Consider the following 13,837-nt stretch of genomic DNA (forward strand, 5'->3'; position numbering starts at 1 on the left):
CCTTTTTGTAGAATCCATACTTAACTCTTAGATTTTAGCCTCCGTATCCAACTTAGAACCTTCAGACAAACGCCCTCACGCAGCTAACACTCTTCGTCACGGACCTAATCGTGCTACACGCTTCAGAGAATTGCTTAAAGACCACTAAGGGCAATGCATACTCTTTCTAAAGAGCCAAGCCTTATCAAAGACTCAAAAAGCCTTATCTGCATACGTACAACGGTACAAGTCCGGACCCAGGTAGCATCATCTTTTCTTTCCATCAAAAAGTGAACTTAGCAAAGCTAAAAAGCCAGTCTTGTAAAGATCAGGTGCGCGTCACCCTCCAATCTTAGGTAACCTTGATCGCCTTTCGGTGGCAAGATTGGCAGAGATAAGAACCTTTAGTCATCTAAAATAACTTGATAGTTCAGGAAGGATCAACATTGATGACCATATTAAAGTGATTGATACCCAAAAAAATGCTATGAGGGACCAGAGTTGTATCTTTCGAAAGAAGAATTAACCTTTCTTCGCACGAATCCACCATTGCATCACCCACCGTACAGCTGTCGAAGCACTTCGATCTTTGTTGTTCGCCCATCTGCATAGATCTAAAAGTAGCTAGCAGATGATCCAATAATAGATTCGTATGAAGGAAGATGAATCCTTCTTTATAGAGGTGAAAGTGAACGGGATAATATCTGTCCAAAGCTATTTTCATATTCCAATCTATCTAGATGTAGAATAGAAATTTAATTATCTGACTGATATTTACATTTGTATCCAGAAAAAAAACCGAATATGGATATGGATAGTCAATTATTTAATTTGTGTCCGAATATTTAATTCTGTTTGTAATCTTATTTAATTTTATATACACTCATGATCTTTTAAAAAAAATAAATGAGCTCATTAACATGCTATTAACTTGATTTACCTTCCATTTAGTAATTTTATTGATTTTGTAGTCATAAAATTTAATTTTATGATATATCTATATTTATATTTATACTTTCACTATCCGGTCTATTGTCGTGTCTATATAAATATGGATATGAATTTTTGCATTTGACTAACATTTATGTACATATTTGTATTCATCAAATAAAAAAAAATGGATTTAAATATATTGATATCCGATCCAGTTTCAACTCTACTTATGTAATACAATGCCGATCCTACTACATGACCATCTTTATCTGCATTTTTCTTTCTTTTTTCTTTATCAACATGTCATGCGATAGATGTGGATTGGTGATTTCTACCACCAAAATATCAGAGTATTTGGTATAGAATGATCATTCCAAGATCAAGGGTGCTGTAGGTGGAGGTGATAAGATCATCCTGTTTGGTTGCACCACGGTGATATTACGTGGTACTGATCCCAAATCACCATCCAACCCAGTGATAGAATACCTGTCCTTAAGGTCGGAAATCCACGATCATCTTAGGACAGTGATCTTGGGCTGAAAATTGAGGACAAAAATACCCCTACTCTAGTAAAAAAAAATTGGTATATCAATATATTGTTAATATATGATATCAATATTATATAACTACTATATTATATTGATTATATATATATTATATTTATGATATATTATATTATATTATATTATATTATATTATTAATCATATTATTGTCATATTATTATTTAATGATAATTTTAAATTATATTAGAAATATTTTATTGTACTTTATATTTGTATAATCAAAGTATTAAATATATTACTTCTATTTGCCTTATTTTTCTAATCAAAATAATTATTAGTATTAAAAATAATATATTATTAGTATAAATAAAAATATTATTCTATAATAACGATTAATATATATTTATAGGATTAATAATTTATAAAATAAATAAATATATTAATATTTTATTATATTATATTTATATGATTAATAAATATTTTTATAAAATATATCGGTGGTAGTTTTGGTATTATACGATGAATGATCCTAATTTTTCATGAAATACCAAATAAGTTATGCGTATATACAGAAAAATTTTTAATCATTGGAACGTAGCACATCAAACGTTGTGAACTTAAATCATTAATGATTCTTATCTCAAGTAATCTAATCTTCAATAGTTTAAGATCAGTGCGGTTTATGTAGGACACCAAACGCCACGTATAAGAAACGACAGTATTACTGACTCAATGTTACCCGGATCCCACGGATTCCATTTAGCTCCGTGGGCCTTGTGGTACCCGGTCAGCCTGTGGAACGGTGAACATGTAACAGTCTTATGTTTGGACTCACATTCTTGTATCCTAGCGAAGCCCGAGCGGTAGCTTGTAAATCGGTGTAACGACCCCGCCAACCATCATATTATACAAAAAGCCATTCTTACTCGGCCCAACGAACGTACCAACGCTTCTCCGTCATGACACGGCATGAGATCGTTGGTGCAATTCCATGGTTTGTCGTGAAGAACCAATCTGATAGCGCCACGTTGTAGATATAAATAATTTCTCAGTGTTTGGGCCCCTTAATATTTTCTGTGCGTCGTTCAAAAGAAAAAGTTGGTCCAGCGACCCGTGGGTCTACGATTAGCGAGACTTCTCCCACGTAGCCATCACGTCTCAGCTCGCCAAGCGTAAGTCCAAACATGTAGCGGCAAACATCAATATCTTCCGCGGGACACGTTATCTTTTTCCCCAACTTGAAACGACCCCGTCAATCTAATCCGTCCAACCAGTGGACCACACGAAATTCCACGCGTTTTAAGACTAATAGATCCATCGGACGGTAAGTATCAAAATAATCCACACGAGTATTTAATATTTATCTATATTTCAGTACCCGTGGGTAGCTTTCGAGGCGAAATGAAACGAAGCTTCAACGGCGACGATAAAAGCGTAAGGCGGAGGATGCAGGGAAGGGGAAACACGGAGAGCTTCCAAAGACCTCTTCCATGGCCACCGCCGACTTCTCTTCTCTCTCCTTAAGACCCTAATCCTGAATCTAGATCGGTGATGTTTGGGGAGGAATGAGGCCGAGGGACCAGTGCCTGACGACGCCGCAGGAGGCGGCGGAGACGGCCGTCGCGGCTATGGGCTGCGGCTACGATCTCTGCTCAGACCTAAGGTTCTCTTACTGCAAGGCTGGGCCGTCCGGATCGCGGCTGATCGAGCTCGACGGAACCCTAGCTCATGACCTCGTGTTGCCCGGTGGAATCGTGGTTCCCGGCGTCCCCCACTCCATCAAGTGCGACAAGGGGGAGAGGATCCGGTTCCGCTCTGATTTAGTCTCTTTCCACCAGGTTCTTGATCTATTTTATCGCTTACTCCTAAATTTCTCCATGATCATATCCTATGTTCCGATTTCTTTTTTAATCTTGTATAGAATTCACTAAGTGCCATGAGTAAATATATGGACTCGTGTACTGTGTTCGCGAGCTTCCTTTTTCTTTTTTGATCCGATTTGCTGTTTCCGATGATAATATTTGCTTTGGTGTTAGATGGCAGAGCAGTTTAATCAATCGATGTCGTTGTCTGGGAAGATTCCGTCAGGCTTCTTTAATGCCATGTTTCAATATCGGGGTTGCTGGCAGAAGGATGCATCTGGAACAAAGAACCTTTGCTTTGATGGTTGGTTCATAACGCTCTACAGCATTGAGCTTGCAAGGTCCCATATAGTCCTCAGTGAACAAGTTAAACAGGATGTTCCAACTTCATGGGACCCTGCTGCATTGGCAGAGTAAGTTCTCTTTGAATTATCTGAAGAAATGCCTCTGAACGGTTTCTGTGCTTGGACCCTTTAAAGTGTTTGAACACTTGACCACTTGGCTTTGGCTAGTTTTGGTGGTTGTCCGTCTTCTTTCAGAATAACAAGGTGGTCAACCGGTCAGACCAGTAGCAGTGTTGGAGTTTTGTTTTGCTTTTGACCTTATATTGAGTGGAAATTTGATCTTCAGCTTTATTAAGATTATTTATTAACCTGTCTGTATATGCATAATTTATTGGTTCAAGCAAAGAACTGCATGATTTTTGGTACCCCAGTCGCATACAAAAGCTTAAAACACAGAAACACATATGAATTACTTTAAGCTTTGGGTTAAACCTATGTTCACTCCAGCATGACTACCGGCATAATCCATTAAACATGACAGGAGTGCAAGAACAATTTATTCTTGCACTTATATGTTACTATTTCAACTTCAGAGCTACATAGATTGAGTTCTGAATTTTTAATATTCTGTTTTAACCAATCTCATTTCCTTAAGCACTGCAAGGGACACACTTATGGAACAGTGATGCAATATCCTATACTTAAAAAACATAAATGGTGGATTTTATAGATTCAGATAAGGATATAGTTGGATATGGTAGACTTCTACAATGTGTTTATCTTCCTGACATGTATAATAGACAAGGTATGCCGTTTCGATACTGGGCTCAGTATTGGGTCACCCTATCATTATGTCGGTATACCCAGTACAGAGCCTAGTTCGGCTTACTGAGTGTTGGTAACCCCTTTGCACGCACGTACTGTGTACTGTATTATCGGTACGGTATAGTACGCTTTGTACCATCCGGTTCGGTACGGTACGCTCTAAACTATTCAGTTCGGTATGGTCCAGTAAACCACGTATCGTCTAGTTCGGTACAGTATGGCATACCATAATAATAGATGTTTACTTTACAAACTCGTTGATAATCTTGAGAATGTGGTAATAATTATCACAACCAAGATTCGCCGTCTAGGTACCGGATTCCGTACCGGTGCCACACTAACACAGTGTCGGTACGATACGATATGAGATTTTTTTGGCGTATGGAGTGTCGGTACGCTACACATATCGGTATCGGTACCAAACCGGTATGGTATGATACACCTCTGTACCGTCCAGTTCGAGTTGGTATGGCATACTATGGTCACAACCCAAGACCTCACCCAAAATAGCTAGCCAGAAGATATTTTTTGGGTTTTTTAGTCCTGTATAAGTACTCAAGATATTCTCGGCGAATAACTAATGTGGGACTAAACGCATGCCCGCACGCATCCTCATATACTCTCCCCGTTCAAGCCCTAACATCCTCGTCAGGCTAAGGGTTCAAATTCATTCAAATCTAATTACAAGCACTACGATCGGCCCATGGTCAGCCTTCATGAACTCATGTTGTAGTGTCCCCTAGTTCATATAGGCTATGGGTCGAATTCACTCTAATACCATTTGTCACAACCCAAAACCTCACCCAAAATAGCTATCCAGAAGATATTTTTTGGATCCTTAATCCTATATAAGCGCTCAAGATTTTCTCGGCAAATAACCGATGTGGGACTAAACACATGCCCGCATGAGTCCTCACAATAATTGAATAGAACTTAGCTTGTTAATAATATGGTATTATGCAATTATTAGAAAGTCAATTGAACATAGTTTTCTGCATAATTTGGTACTGACACACACCAAAGTCATGTGTGCATCTGGTTGTCTATGCATACCCATATGGCCATAACACCTATCTATAGACTTGAACACGTCACATGCATCCATGCATCTGGCTCTCTTAGCCTACCCACCTAGAAATGCCCACATATGATAGGCAATTTGCTCCATCTAGATTTAGGACCTGTGTGAAATATGCATAGTTGTGTTTCATGGAACTATTTTGTCATGTCATCCAAGACATAAATATTTTCTTCGTGCCAGACAATATTTTTGTTTCCTTATAGTTTGCTCCAACAGTGGTGTTTTCCTAGAAAAAGCTAATGATGGATGGTTTATTTAGGTCACCCCAATTTTGGTTATTTCTCACAAGTATACCAATATCTTTTTGGCTTCCTTCACTGAGGCTTTTTGAAGCACTATGATATTCCTTCCTATGACATCCATTGGTCTCTTATTTAATTTGAGCTTCCACTTGATGAGAAAATGCCATTGTTGGCATAAGACTGCTAACTTTTTCCTCATGTTATTGGTGAAACCTAAATGTTTTAATATCTGTTCGCAGATTTATTGAAAAATATGGTACTCACATAATTGTTGGGGTGAAGATGGGTGGTAAAGATGTAATTTATATTAAGCAGCAGCAGGAGTCAGTTCTTCAGCAAACTGAGGTGCAGGATTTGTTGAAGAGATTAGCTGATGAAAGATTCTCTGAAGATTTCTATGGGAACTTCATTTTAGGAGCTGATGGATTTTCGAAAAAGCTGAAGGTAAATACAGTAACTATGATTTACTGAACATGCAAATATGATGTCAACCACAATTCAACAGCTGAATGATGCTATATTTCCCTCCATGCAATGAGGTCTCTTTAGGGCTCTGGATCTGCTACCATCCACTTTACCCTTGTAATGCCATCCTACCTGTTCATGCATGAGGCCACTGCCAAGGGAAGTGGAATCAAGCATTACATCATTCATGGTCGAATTTCTTATGTTTGAGAAGGCATATTGGATGACAGTTTGCATTGCCTGCATAGATAGTTCCATTTCTGCAGCTTCAAGTTCTGATTTCTGATGATAATTAATCATAAGGCCAACCAAACCTACAACATGACACTTTTTCCCCAAAAACATTTTTAAAAATATTCAAATTAAGTTATAATATTTCAAAATATGCTAGCACATAGTTTATCATGGCTTACCAAACATAAAATAATACAGGTATATGGCCCATAGGCTTTTTTTTTGGTTTGTCAGATGGAACAATTGCTCTAAACATGCTATACCAAGCTAGAAATTTAGCCCCTTGATTGTTCTCTTTTGTGCCCTTCAGGACAGAAAGTTGACTGATCAGGAGCGCAACTTAGCAGTTCTAAAGTCAGCCAGATCATCTATTGTATTTCACTCAAAGAAGGATGTAAGCCTCTGCATTCATGTTTTTAGAGGTGTTTGTTTTCTAGAGAAGTTTAATTTTGACACCTTAAGTCCATTTTCATTCGTGCAGGATATCGTAAGCATTCATGTTAGAAGAGGAGGAAGCAACACCAAGCATAGCCATAACCAATGGCTTTCAACTATTCCACAGTCCCCATCAGTGATATCAATGTCTTTTGTACCTATAACCTCTCTTTTAGGTGGTGTCCGAGGTAGTGGATTTCTAAGTCATGCAGTGAATCTATACCTTCGTTGTAAGTATTTGCTAGCTCTCCTGCTGAAATATTTCTGCAGATAGTCAAATGCCCAGTTAGATTAACATGAACTTCCATGGAGCAAATTGGTCCAACTTTGCAATGTAGCCATAGTTGTCCTGTATTCAACCCAATTACGAGGCATTGCCAACCAAACAACCAACTTGATGCATGCACATTAATACTAGTGAATACCCCTTGGTTCAGTTTTCAGTTTCCCTATGTCCTGTATCAGGTTTGTTGCAGATATGCCATTCCCTATGTCTGAGATTGGGTTATGAAGTTCTGGATAGATCACACAACCATGTTATTTTGAACTTCCTAGAACTGGAAAAGTTATAGAGTTTCTCTCTAATATATAGTAGCTATGATGTGGTTATATGCCATGGACTTAACTGTGCTAAAATTTGAATTGGGCAAATACCCTAGGGCACATGACAAGCTAATTGCAAACCTCTCATTCACCTCAATGATAGTGCATCTAAAGTACTTCAATGCAGCCACCAACCCTTAATGAAATCTTGCTTACCTTTGCTGAACGCAATAGTTTTTTCTGTGAAATATTTTTATGTTGTTATCTTTGCTGTTTTGAAATCACTTAGCTTCTGACTCTAATCTCTCCAGATAAGCCACCATTAGAGGAACTTCGTCAGTTTTTAGAATTTCAATTACCTCGTCAATGGGCTCCAGCATTTGGGGAGCTCCCTCTTGGTCCTGAGCGCAAGAAGCATAGCATGCCATGCCTCCAGTTCACACTTATGGGCCCCAAGCTTTATGTTAAGACAGCCGAGGTAAGAATCAGTAAGTGAATGTCTAATTATTTGCCTCCTGTCAGCCTAGACGGCCTGCCTCATAATATTCAAAGAAGTTTTCAAGCTTATATTTGCTTTAGGCTACTGCATTAGTATTTTTTACGTGGCCAAAGTAGTAGAAAAAGAAAATGATGCAAGGGATGCGGGCTGCCGAAATAGCATGAAGAAATTTGGTCCACGCAATATGACTCGACAATCTATGGAAGAAAAGTAATATTATATGGCCTTCCAAGTCTATTAACAGAGAGATTTTTTTAAGAATTACAATTTAATGAAGAAACATTTTTTTAAAGTGAGTCTATCATGAATATTTCCTCTTGTACTCTCTTTTCCTTGTGATGTTTCAAAATCTCCCTCTCATTTGCACTTCTTCTGCTTGGTTTTCTACGTCCTTTTTCTTTTATTTTTTCTGGGTACCTAGCGACCAATTGCTGACTAAATTTGTGTCTATTTTGTCTTCATTAGAAAAACAAATTCGATTATGCATGAGAAAATGGAACTCACAAGCCCTCCGTATTTTGGGACTTTTAAAGAGTAATCCTAACTTTGTCAAAGCAACTGAAACATTTTCAAAGAAACTTTCCATTCAATGGCTGCAGGAAGCGATATTAGAAACATGGAATTTCTTTCTAACTCATGGATGATTTGGCTACAGAGAAATCCTAATGCATTAATGAAAGTCATGGTTTTAAATTCCAAAGACAGGGTAGTTCTAGTTTTTTCTTTTTGGTGGAATGGGACTTCCTGCGCATGGACATGCGGGATGGTGATGGCATATCCCATCCCAGTTCACTTTCCAATTCATCTCGTCCCAACACTCGGGATGGACTGCATGACACCTCACCTTCCTGCTGGTATTTGGAACCTTGATGAAAGTAGTCTATGCATCCATTGAACTCACCAAAACAGCTTGTGCCTCGAGTGGGTTTTCAATCTATTGTAGTTTTTTATTCAGCACATGATTTCTGATGTATTCATTGTTAATATTTGTAATGTGATCCTTGTATATTGAAGGGGGGGTATACATTGCTGCTGCAGTTACCTGATATACCTAGTTTTATAATGCCCACTTATCACAGGTTGATTCTGGAAATCATCCAGTGACAGGAATTCGGCTATACTTAGAAGGCAAGAAGAATGATTGCCTGGCGATTCATCTCCAACACCTTTCTGCACTCCCCAGTATCTTGCAACTATCTGATGACACTCCTTCAGCTGATGATGACAGCTACCCGAACGAACGAGCCTACTATGAGCCCATCAAATGGACGCTACTCTCACATGTTTGCACGGCTCCGGTCCAGTTCATTGGGAGCATCGATGATTCCGCCTTCATAGTGACCAAGGCCTGGCTGGAAGTGAGAGAGATCGGTCTGAGGAAGGTGCTCTTTCTCAGGCTTGGCTTCTCCAATATCGCTTCCATGAGGATCCGGCGGTCGGAGTGGGATGGGCCCACCAGCATCACTCGGAAATCAGGCTCCATCTCAGCTTTGATCAACTCACGTTTCAGCACAGGTCAGATGCCTGAACCTAAGCCAAAAATGGAGGTGAACTCCGCCATATTTCCGAAAGGCCCCCCCGTACCAATTAGGGTGCCACGGATGTCTAGGTTTGTGGATACTACTGAAATGAAGAGGGGGCCAGACCAGCTGCCAGGGTATTGGGTGGTGACCGGGGCTAAGTTGTGCGTGGAGGGTGGCAAGATCTCTCTTAAAGTCAAATATTCTTTGTTAGTGCCAATGCCTGAGGATGACTTCTGATCTGAAAGATTATTCAGCAGAAAGGAGCGTCCGATGTCCGAGGGGGATGATAAAATAATCTCATGTTACTCCCACCTGACACTGCAATTACTATGATATGAAGGTGAAAACACTGCTGCTGCAGTTTAAACCCAGAAATTTTAGTCCATGTTGTCATCAAGCATTTTCGCCTCAAATTTTTTCTGTCCAAAATGGTAATTGTTTATTTGTACATTGTTCTGAATGTATTGCAAACTTAGCGATTGAAATTTTAAAAGGTTCTCAAATTTTTTTTCAAATCCGTTTGGTTAAAATATGGATCACTGCGCGCACTCCATCTTCTGAAATCTTCAACTGCAAGTCACTTGCAGCAACTATTGCCAGTTCTTTTACTGGTGTCTAGACCTCAAATTTTAAAAGTAGGAACCTATGGATAAGCGAGGATTTGCATATTTATTTTGAATGTATAAAAAGCTTACGACGAGGAGAATCTATGGAAAGCTCGACAAACTGTATATGGACCCTAATCCTAATCTCAATGGCTGTACTCCGTAATCTGCTGTTCTCCTTCCCGTAGCTTAATATTTAGAAGCACCCGTGCTAACGACCATCGTCTCATCCCAGAATCCAAGACGGCGGAGGACTTTGAGATTCGTGCGAGAGTGATATGGTGGGGGACCTCATACCACTAGAACCTTATACAGCCATCGGACTCTAAACACGAATCTCGAGGATGCAAATGGAACCTGAATCTTTATACATAGATCGTCATTAGATCCATCAGACGGATGGCTGTGATTGGCCGATCGGAGTCGGTCTCTTTAAATTACTCTCCTCTTCCGTGTCTACGGTCTATCGCCCGATGCTGGGGATAAAGCGATAAACTTTGGAGCTCGGGGACGAAGCCGCCATGGCAGCAGTTGCTTCCTGCGTCGATCTTCCTTGCAACCCAAAGCGCTTCACTCTTCGCGCCTACTCCACCGGAGCCAGCAATGGCCTCCCTTTCCGCTCCCTAGCCGTCAAATCTCTTTCCTTCGCTTCGAATCTCTCCCTCGTGGCATTCCCCAGTGGTGGGTATTCCCAAACCACCGCCAATCTTTTTTTTATCCACTTAATCTTTTCAAAGATTAAACAAAGCTAACTCATTTGAGCTCTGGTTGTGTGGATTTCAAGGGGCGAATACCTTGACGGCGGTGGAGAGACCCAGGTCTTCGCGGAGGTCCATCGTGTGCGAGGCGGCTCCCAAGAAGAAGGCTGATTCGGCTGCCAAGAGGGCTCGCCAGGCCGAGAAACGTAGGATTTACAATAAAGCTCGCAAGTCCGAAATCAAGACCCGGATGAAGAAGGTCAAGTAACCCCGCCCGCCCGCCCCCAATTGATGGTTTTTTCTCATAAATTTCCCATTTCTAGTTTCCTTTTTTCTTGGTCTGTTTAGCTTAGAACTTGCTTTAGCTCGGATTTTTTATTAAAATTTTCATTTTTTCCCGTTGCCTTTGTTCCAACGGTATTATTGACTAAAGTAAGCCCAAATAAGAAAAAGTAATACCGCACCCTTTTTTTGGATAATTGACCATAAATTCAAGATACGATCAGGAACTTGAAACTAAGCATCGTTTTATTATTTATGGATACTTACGGTAATTTGCTAAAACCAATAGCAAAAGGCAAATGCTTTCATGAAATTATGACGAGTGAAAATGAAGTTTATATAGAATATGTATGAAGGGGGGAAACCAAAATTTAGCAGCTGGAAGTTTGAAGATATGAAACTATTCCACTGAAAATTCCTATAAGTTGTAACTAACATTATCTATTAATTGCATCTACTCTTGTATGTTTGTTCATTTCTTTAACAAAAATTTGGATAGGTTTCAAAGTTGCTTTGCGCTTTGCTATTTGGTATATGAACGAGTCGATGTTTTCCTTAGCACTCCTATTCTAGTTCTCACCAAATTGCATATCATAGCACTTGATGCTTTTTTTCAAGTCTAAAATATCTATATCTATATTTTCTTCTTACTACATCTTCTAATGTGCAGGCTAACTTTGGAAAAGCTTTCTTTTTCTTGATTTTGTTTTTTTCTTATTTTTTATTGGCCCTTAAATCTTGTGCCATCTTTCTTTCCTATAACCATAAAGGATGATGCTAAGTTCAATTCTCATAGTAATTGGTGGAATTTTTTATTTTGCCTTAAGTATAGTAGCATACTTCAATTTTTTGATGTCTTCTTTACTCGTCAGCTTCAAGATTTTGACGGGCAAGTTATGGAACCATAATAACTTAACTGTGATTTTGTATTACATGCCATAGCTAACATTCCATCTATTCATAGGCCATCACCTATTTGTTTACTTTTGAAAGTAAGCTGGCTAGCCAGATTCTAAGTCTATTTCTTCTATTCATTGTTCATTCAAAAACTTACTCTACTAACATTGTCATCTACCACCTTCCAAACATTATTGTTCCTAGTTATCTGGTATTTGTTGTCACCATTCCTTGTAAGTGAAGTCATTTTCTCTGTCATGATCTTAATGATCCACCAAATTTCTCTGTATGCATTTGGTCTGTTCTTATATCCTCTCATGCAGATTTTCTTGCAATCATGTTGATGCAATATTCCATCTTATCCAACACAGTATTGTATGCATGAGTTTAATCTGCATTCCTAGCTGTTGTAAAAGTATTTGTACTACCAACACCACAAAAAAAAAAAAAAATTATCAAAGACAATTTGGCAAGAAGATGGGGGAAATTATAAATGGAACACAGGTTTCAGTGTAGAAAAACCATTTATTTTTCTTCCTTGAACTCTCTCTCTCTCTCTCGCTCTCGCTCTTTCTCTCTCTCTCTCTCTCTCATGTTGTGGAAATAACCTCTAGGAACATGCCTACGTCTATTCTACTCAACTAAACTTGGATCTGAAAATGTTACAGATTTTGGAAATTTTTCATTTTTCAGTTGCAATATTCAACTTTCTTTTGTAACTTAGAAATAGCCTCTGATACTCAAGACCAACCTGTAACTTATTAAATCAAGTGGCTAATAAGGCTTTATGCAAAACTAAAATTATCCGTATATGAGCCAAAGGGTTCGATAATGTTTATCTAAGGGATCCTTTAGATCTTCATCCTTAAACTTATGCAGCATGGAAATGTGTAATCACATTTTAGATTTTCCTTTGGTTTTGGTCACTGCTCGTCAAATATTGCGGCTGTGTTTTACCCATATAATTATTTGTCCTTTAAAAGAGTTTGCGGCATGTGTTGACAAATTAGGAATTTTCCAAACGTTTATTGCTTGATGACTTTGTGCCTCTTTTTTATGAAATAAACTTGATTGCACTATGGGAAGCGTTGGCAAGGTGAGCTTATCTCAGTTTGTCTCTAGATTTCAGTAGCGATAGTTGAAGGTGTAAAATGAATAATCTTGGAGAAACAGTTATTTTGCCTAGCTCTTTTGGCATGCTAGCCTTCATATGCACCTTGGGTTATAGGATAGAAGAAAGCTGCATCATAGGTTCTGCATCATAGGTTAGTGATTGCACGCGTGCACACAAAAAAAAAAAAAAAACACTTCTGTGCACCTGTGGTGTTATTGGAATGTTATTCTATCCTCTTCATTTCATCCCCCCTTTGTGTGTCTTTGGGGGTGGGGAGGTTAATTCTAACATGGCTGGCCTAGTGAAAGTCATTGGCATGCATTTGCTGTGAAGAATTCATTTTGGTTTATCCGGGTTACTTTTTCTTTGAGTAGAGATCACTGAGAGGATTGCTTCTGTTTTAGGTCTTCGAAGCTCTAGATGTGCTGAAAAAGAAAACTGATGCCCAGGCTGAAGAAATTCTTCCAACTGAGAAACTAATTGCAGAGGCATATTCAATAATTGACAGGGCAGTGAAGGTTGGCACGCTGCACAGGAACACTGGGGCTCGTAGGAAGTCCAGGCTTGCTCGGAGGAAGAAAGCTGTGGAGATCCATCATGGCTGGTACACACCTGGGGCAGCTGCATAATATTAGCCTTGTTCATTTAGTGGGTCAAGATCAGTTTTTCTGCTGGGAAAAAAGGAAGTTACTTTGGGACTGGATTCATCATAGCAGAGGGCAACACCGATATATTATAATCCCCGAACCTGCTTTTAAATGCTTATTGCACTGATATTATCAATGATGTGAAGTGCTGACCACATTGCAGGTCAAATTCATATGAGTTTTTT

At 39.0% G+C, this 13,837-nt stretch overlaps 2 protein-coding genes across 2 annotated transcripts; both read left to right on the plus strand.

The window, feature by feature from the left end:
* Positions 1 to 2,754: 2,754 nt before the first annotated feature.
* Positions 2,755 to 9,924, plus strand: NSL1 (MAC/Perforin domain-containing protein). Its single transcript, XM_008803271.6, has 7 exons — positions 2,755 to 3,254; positions 3,453 to 3,691; positions 5,950 to 6,154; positions 6,720 to 6,803; positions 6,891 to 7,074; positions 7,699 to 7,865; positions 8,966 to 9,924. Exons 1-7 carry the CDS (start codon positions 2,982 to 2,984, stop codon positions 9,644 to 9,646), a joined length of 1,833 nt encoding a protein of 610 aa, XP_008801493.3. The 5' UTR covers positions 2,755 to 2,981; the 3' UTR covers positions 9,647 to 9,924.
* Positions 9,925 to 10,411: 487 nt separating this feature from the next.
* Positions 10,412 to 13,825, plus strand: PRPS20 (chloroplast 30S ribosomal protein S20). The gene is made up of 3 exons (XM_008803273.5): positions 10,412 to 10,695; positions 10,799 to 10,971; positions 13,410 to 13,825. Exons 1-3 carry the CDS (start codon positions 10,536 to 10,538, stop codon positions 13,632 to 13,634), a joined length of 558 nt encoding a protein of 185 aa, XP_008801495.3. The 5' UTR covers positions 10,412 to 10,535; the 3' UTR covers positions 13,635 to 13,825.
* The last annotated feature ends 12 nt before the right edge of the window (positions 13,826 to 13,837 follow it).

Source organism: Phoenix dactylifera, chromosome 1 (genome assembly GCF_051530095.1).
Source record: "Phoenix dactylifera cultivar Ajwa chromosome 1, Ajwa_hap1_PhDact_Kaust_v1.1, whole genome shotgun sequence".
NCBI lineage: Eukaryota > Viridiplantae > Streptophyta > Magnoliopsida > Arecales > Arecaceae > Phoenix > Phoenix dactylifera.

What these genes read in the sequence shown, in the direction of transcription:
- PRPS20 (XM_008803273.5), top strand. Translation starts at nt 10,536, where the DNA reads ATGGCAGCAGTTGCTTCCTGCGTCGATCTTCCTTGCAACCCAAAGCGC. An exon ending in CCTCGTGGCATTCCCCAGTG is followed by an intron (nt 10,696 to 10,798) that starts GTGGGTATTCCC and finishes GTGGATTTCAAG; the next exon opens with GGGCGAATACCTTGACGGCG. An exon ending in TCAAGACCCGGATGAAGAAG is followed by an intron (nt 10,972 to 13,409) that starts GTCAAGTAACCC and finishes CTTCTGTTTTAG; the next exon opens with GTCTTCGAAGCTCTAGATGT.
- NSL1 (XM_008803271.6), top strand. Translation starts at nt 2,982, where the DNA reads ATGAGGCCGAGGGACCAGTGCCTGACGACGCCGCAGGAGGCGGCGGAG. An exon ending in GACCCTGCTGCATTGGCAGA is followed by an intron (nt 3,692 to 5,949) that starts GTAAGTTCTCTT and finishes ATCTGTTCGCAG; the next exon opens with ATTTATTGAAAAATATGGTA. An exon ending in AGTGAATCTATACCTTCGTT is followed by an intron (nt 7,075 to 7,698) that starts GTAAGTATTTGC and finishes TAATCTCTCCAG; the next exon opens with ATAAGCCACCATTAGAGGAA.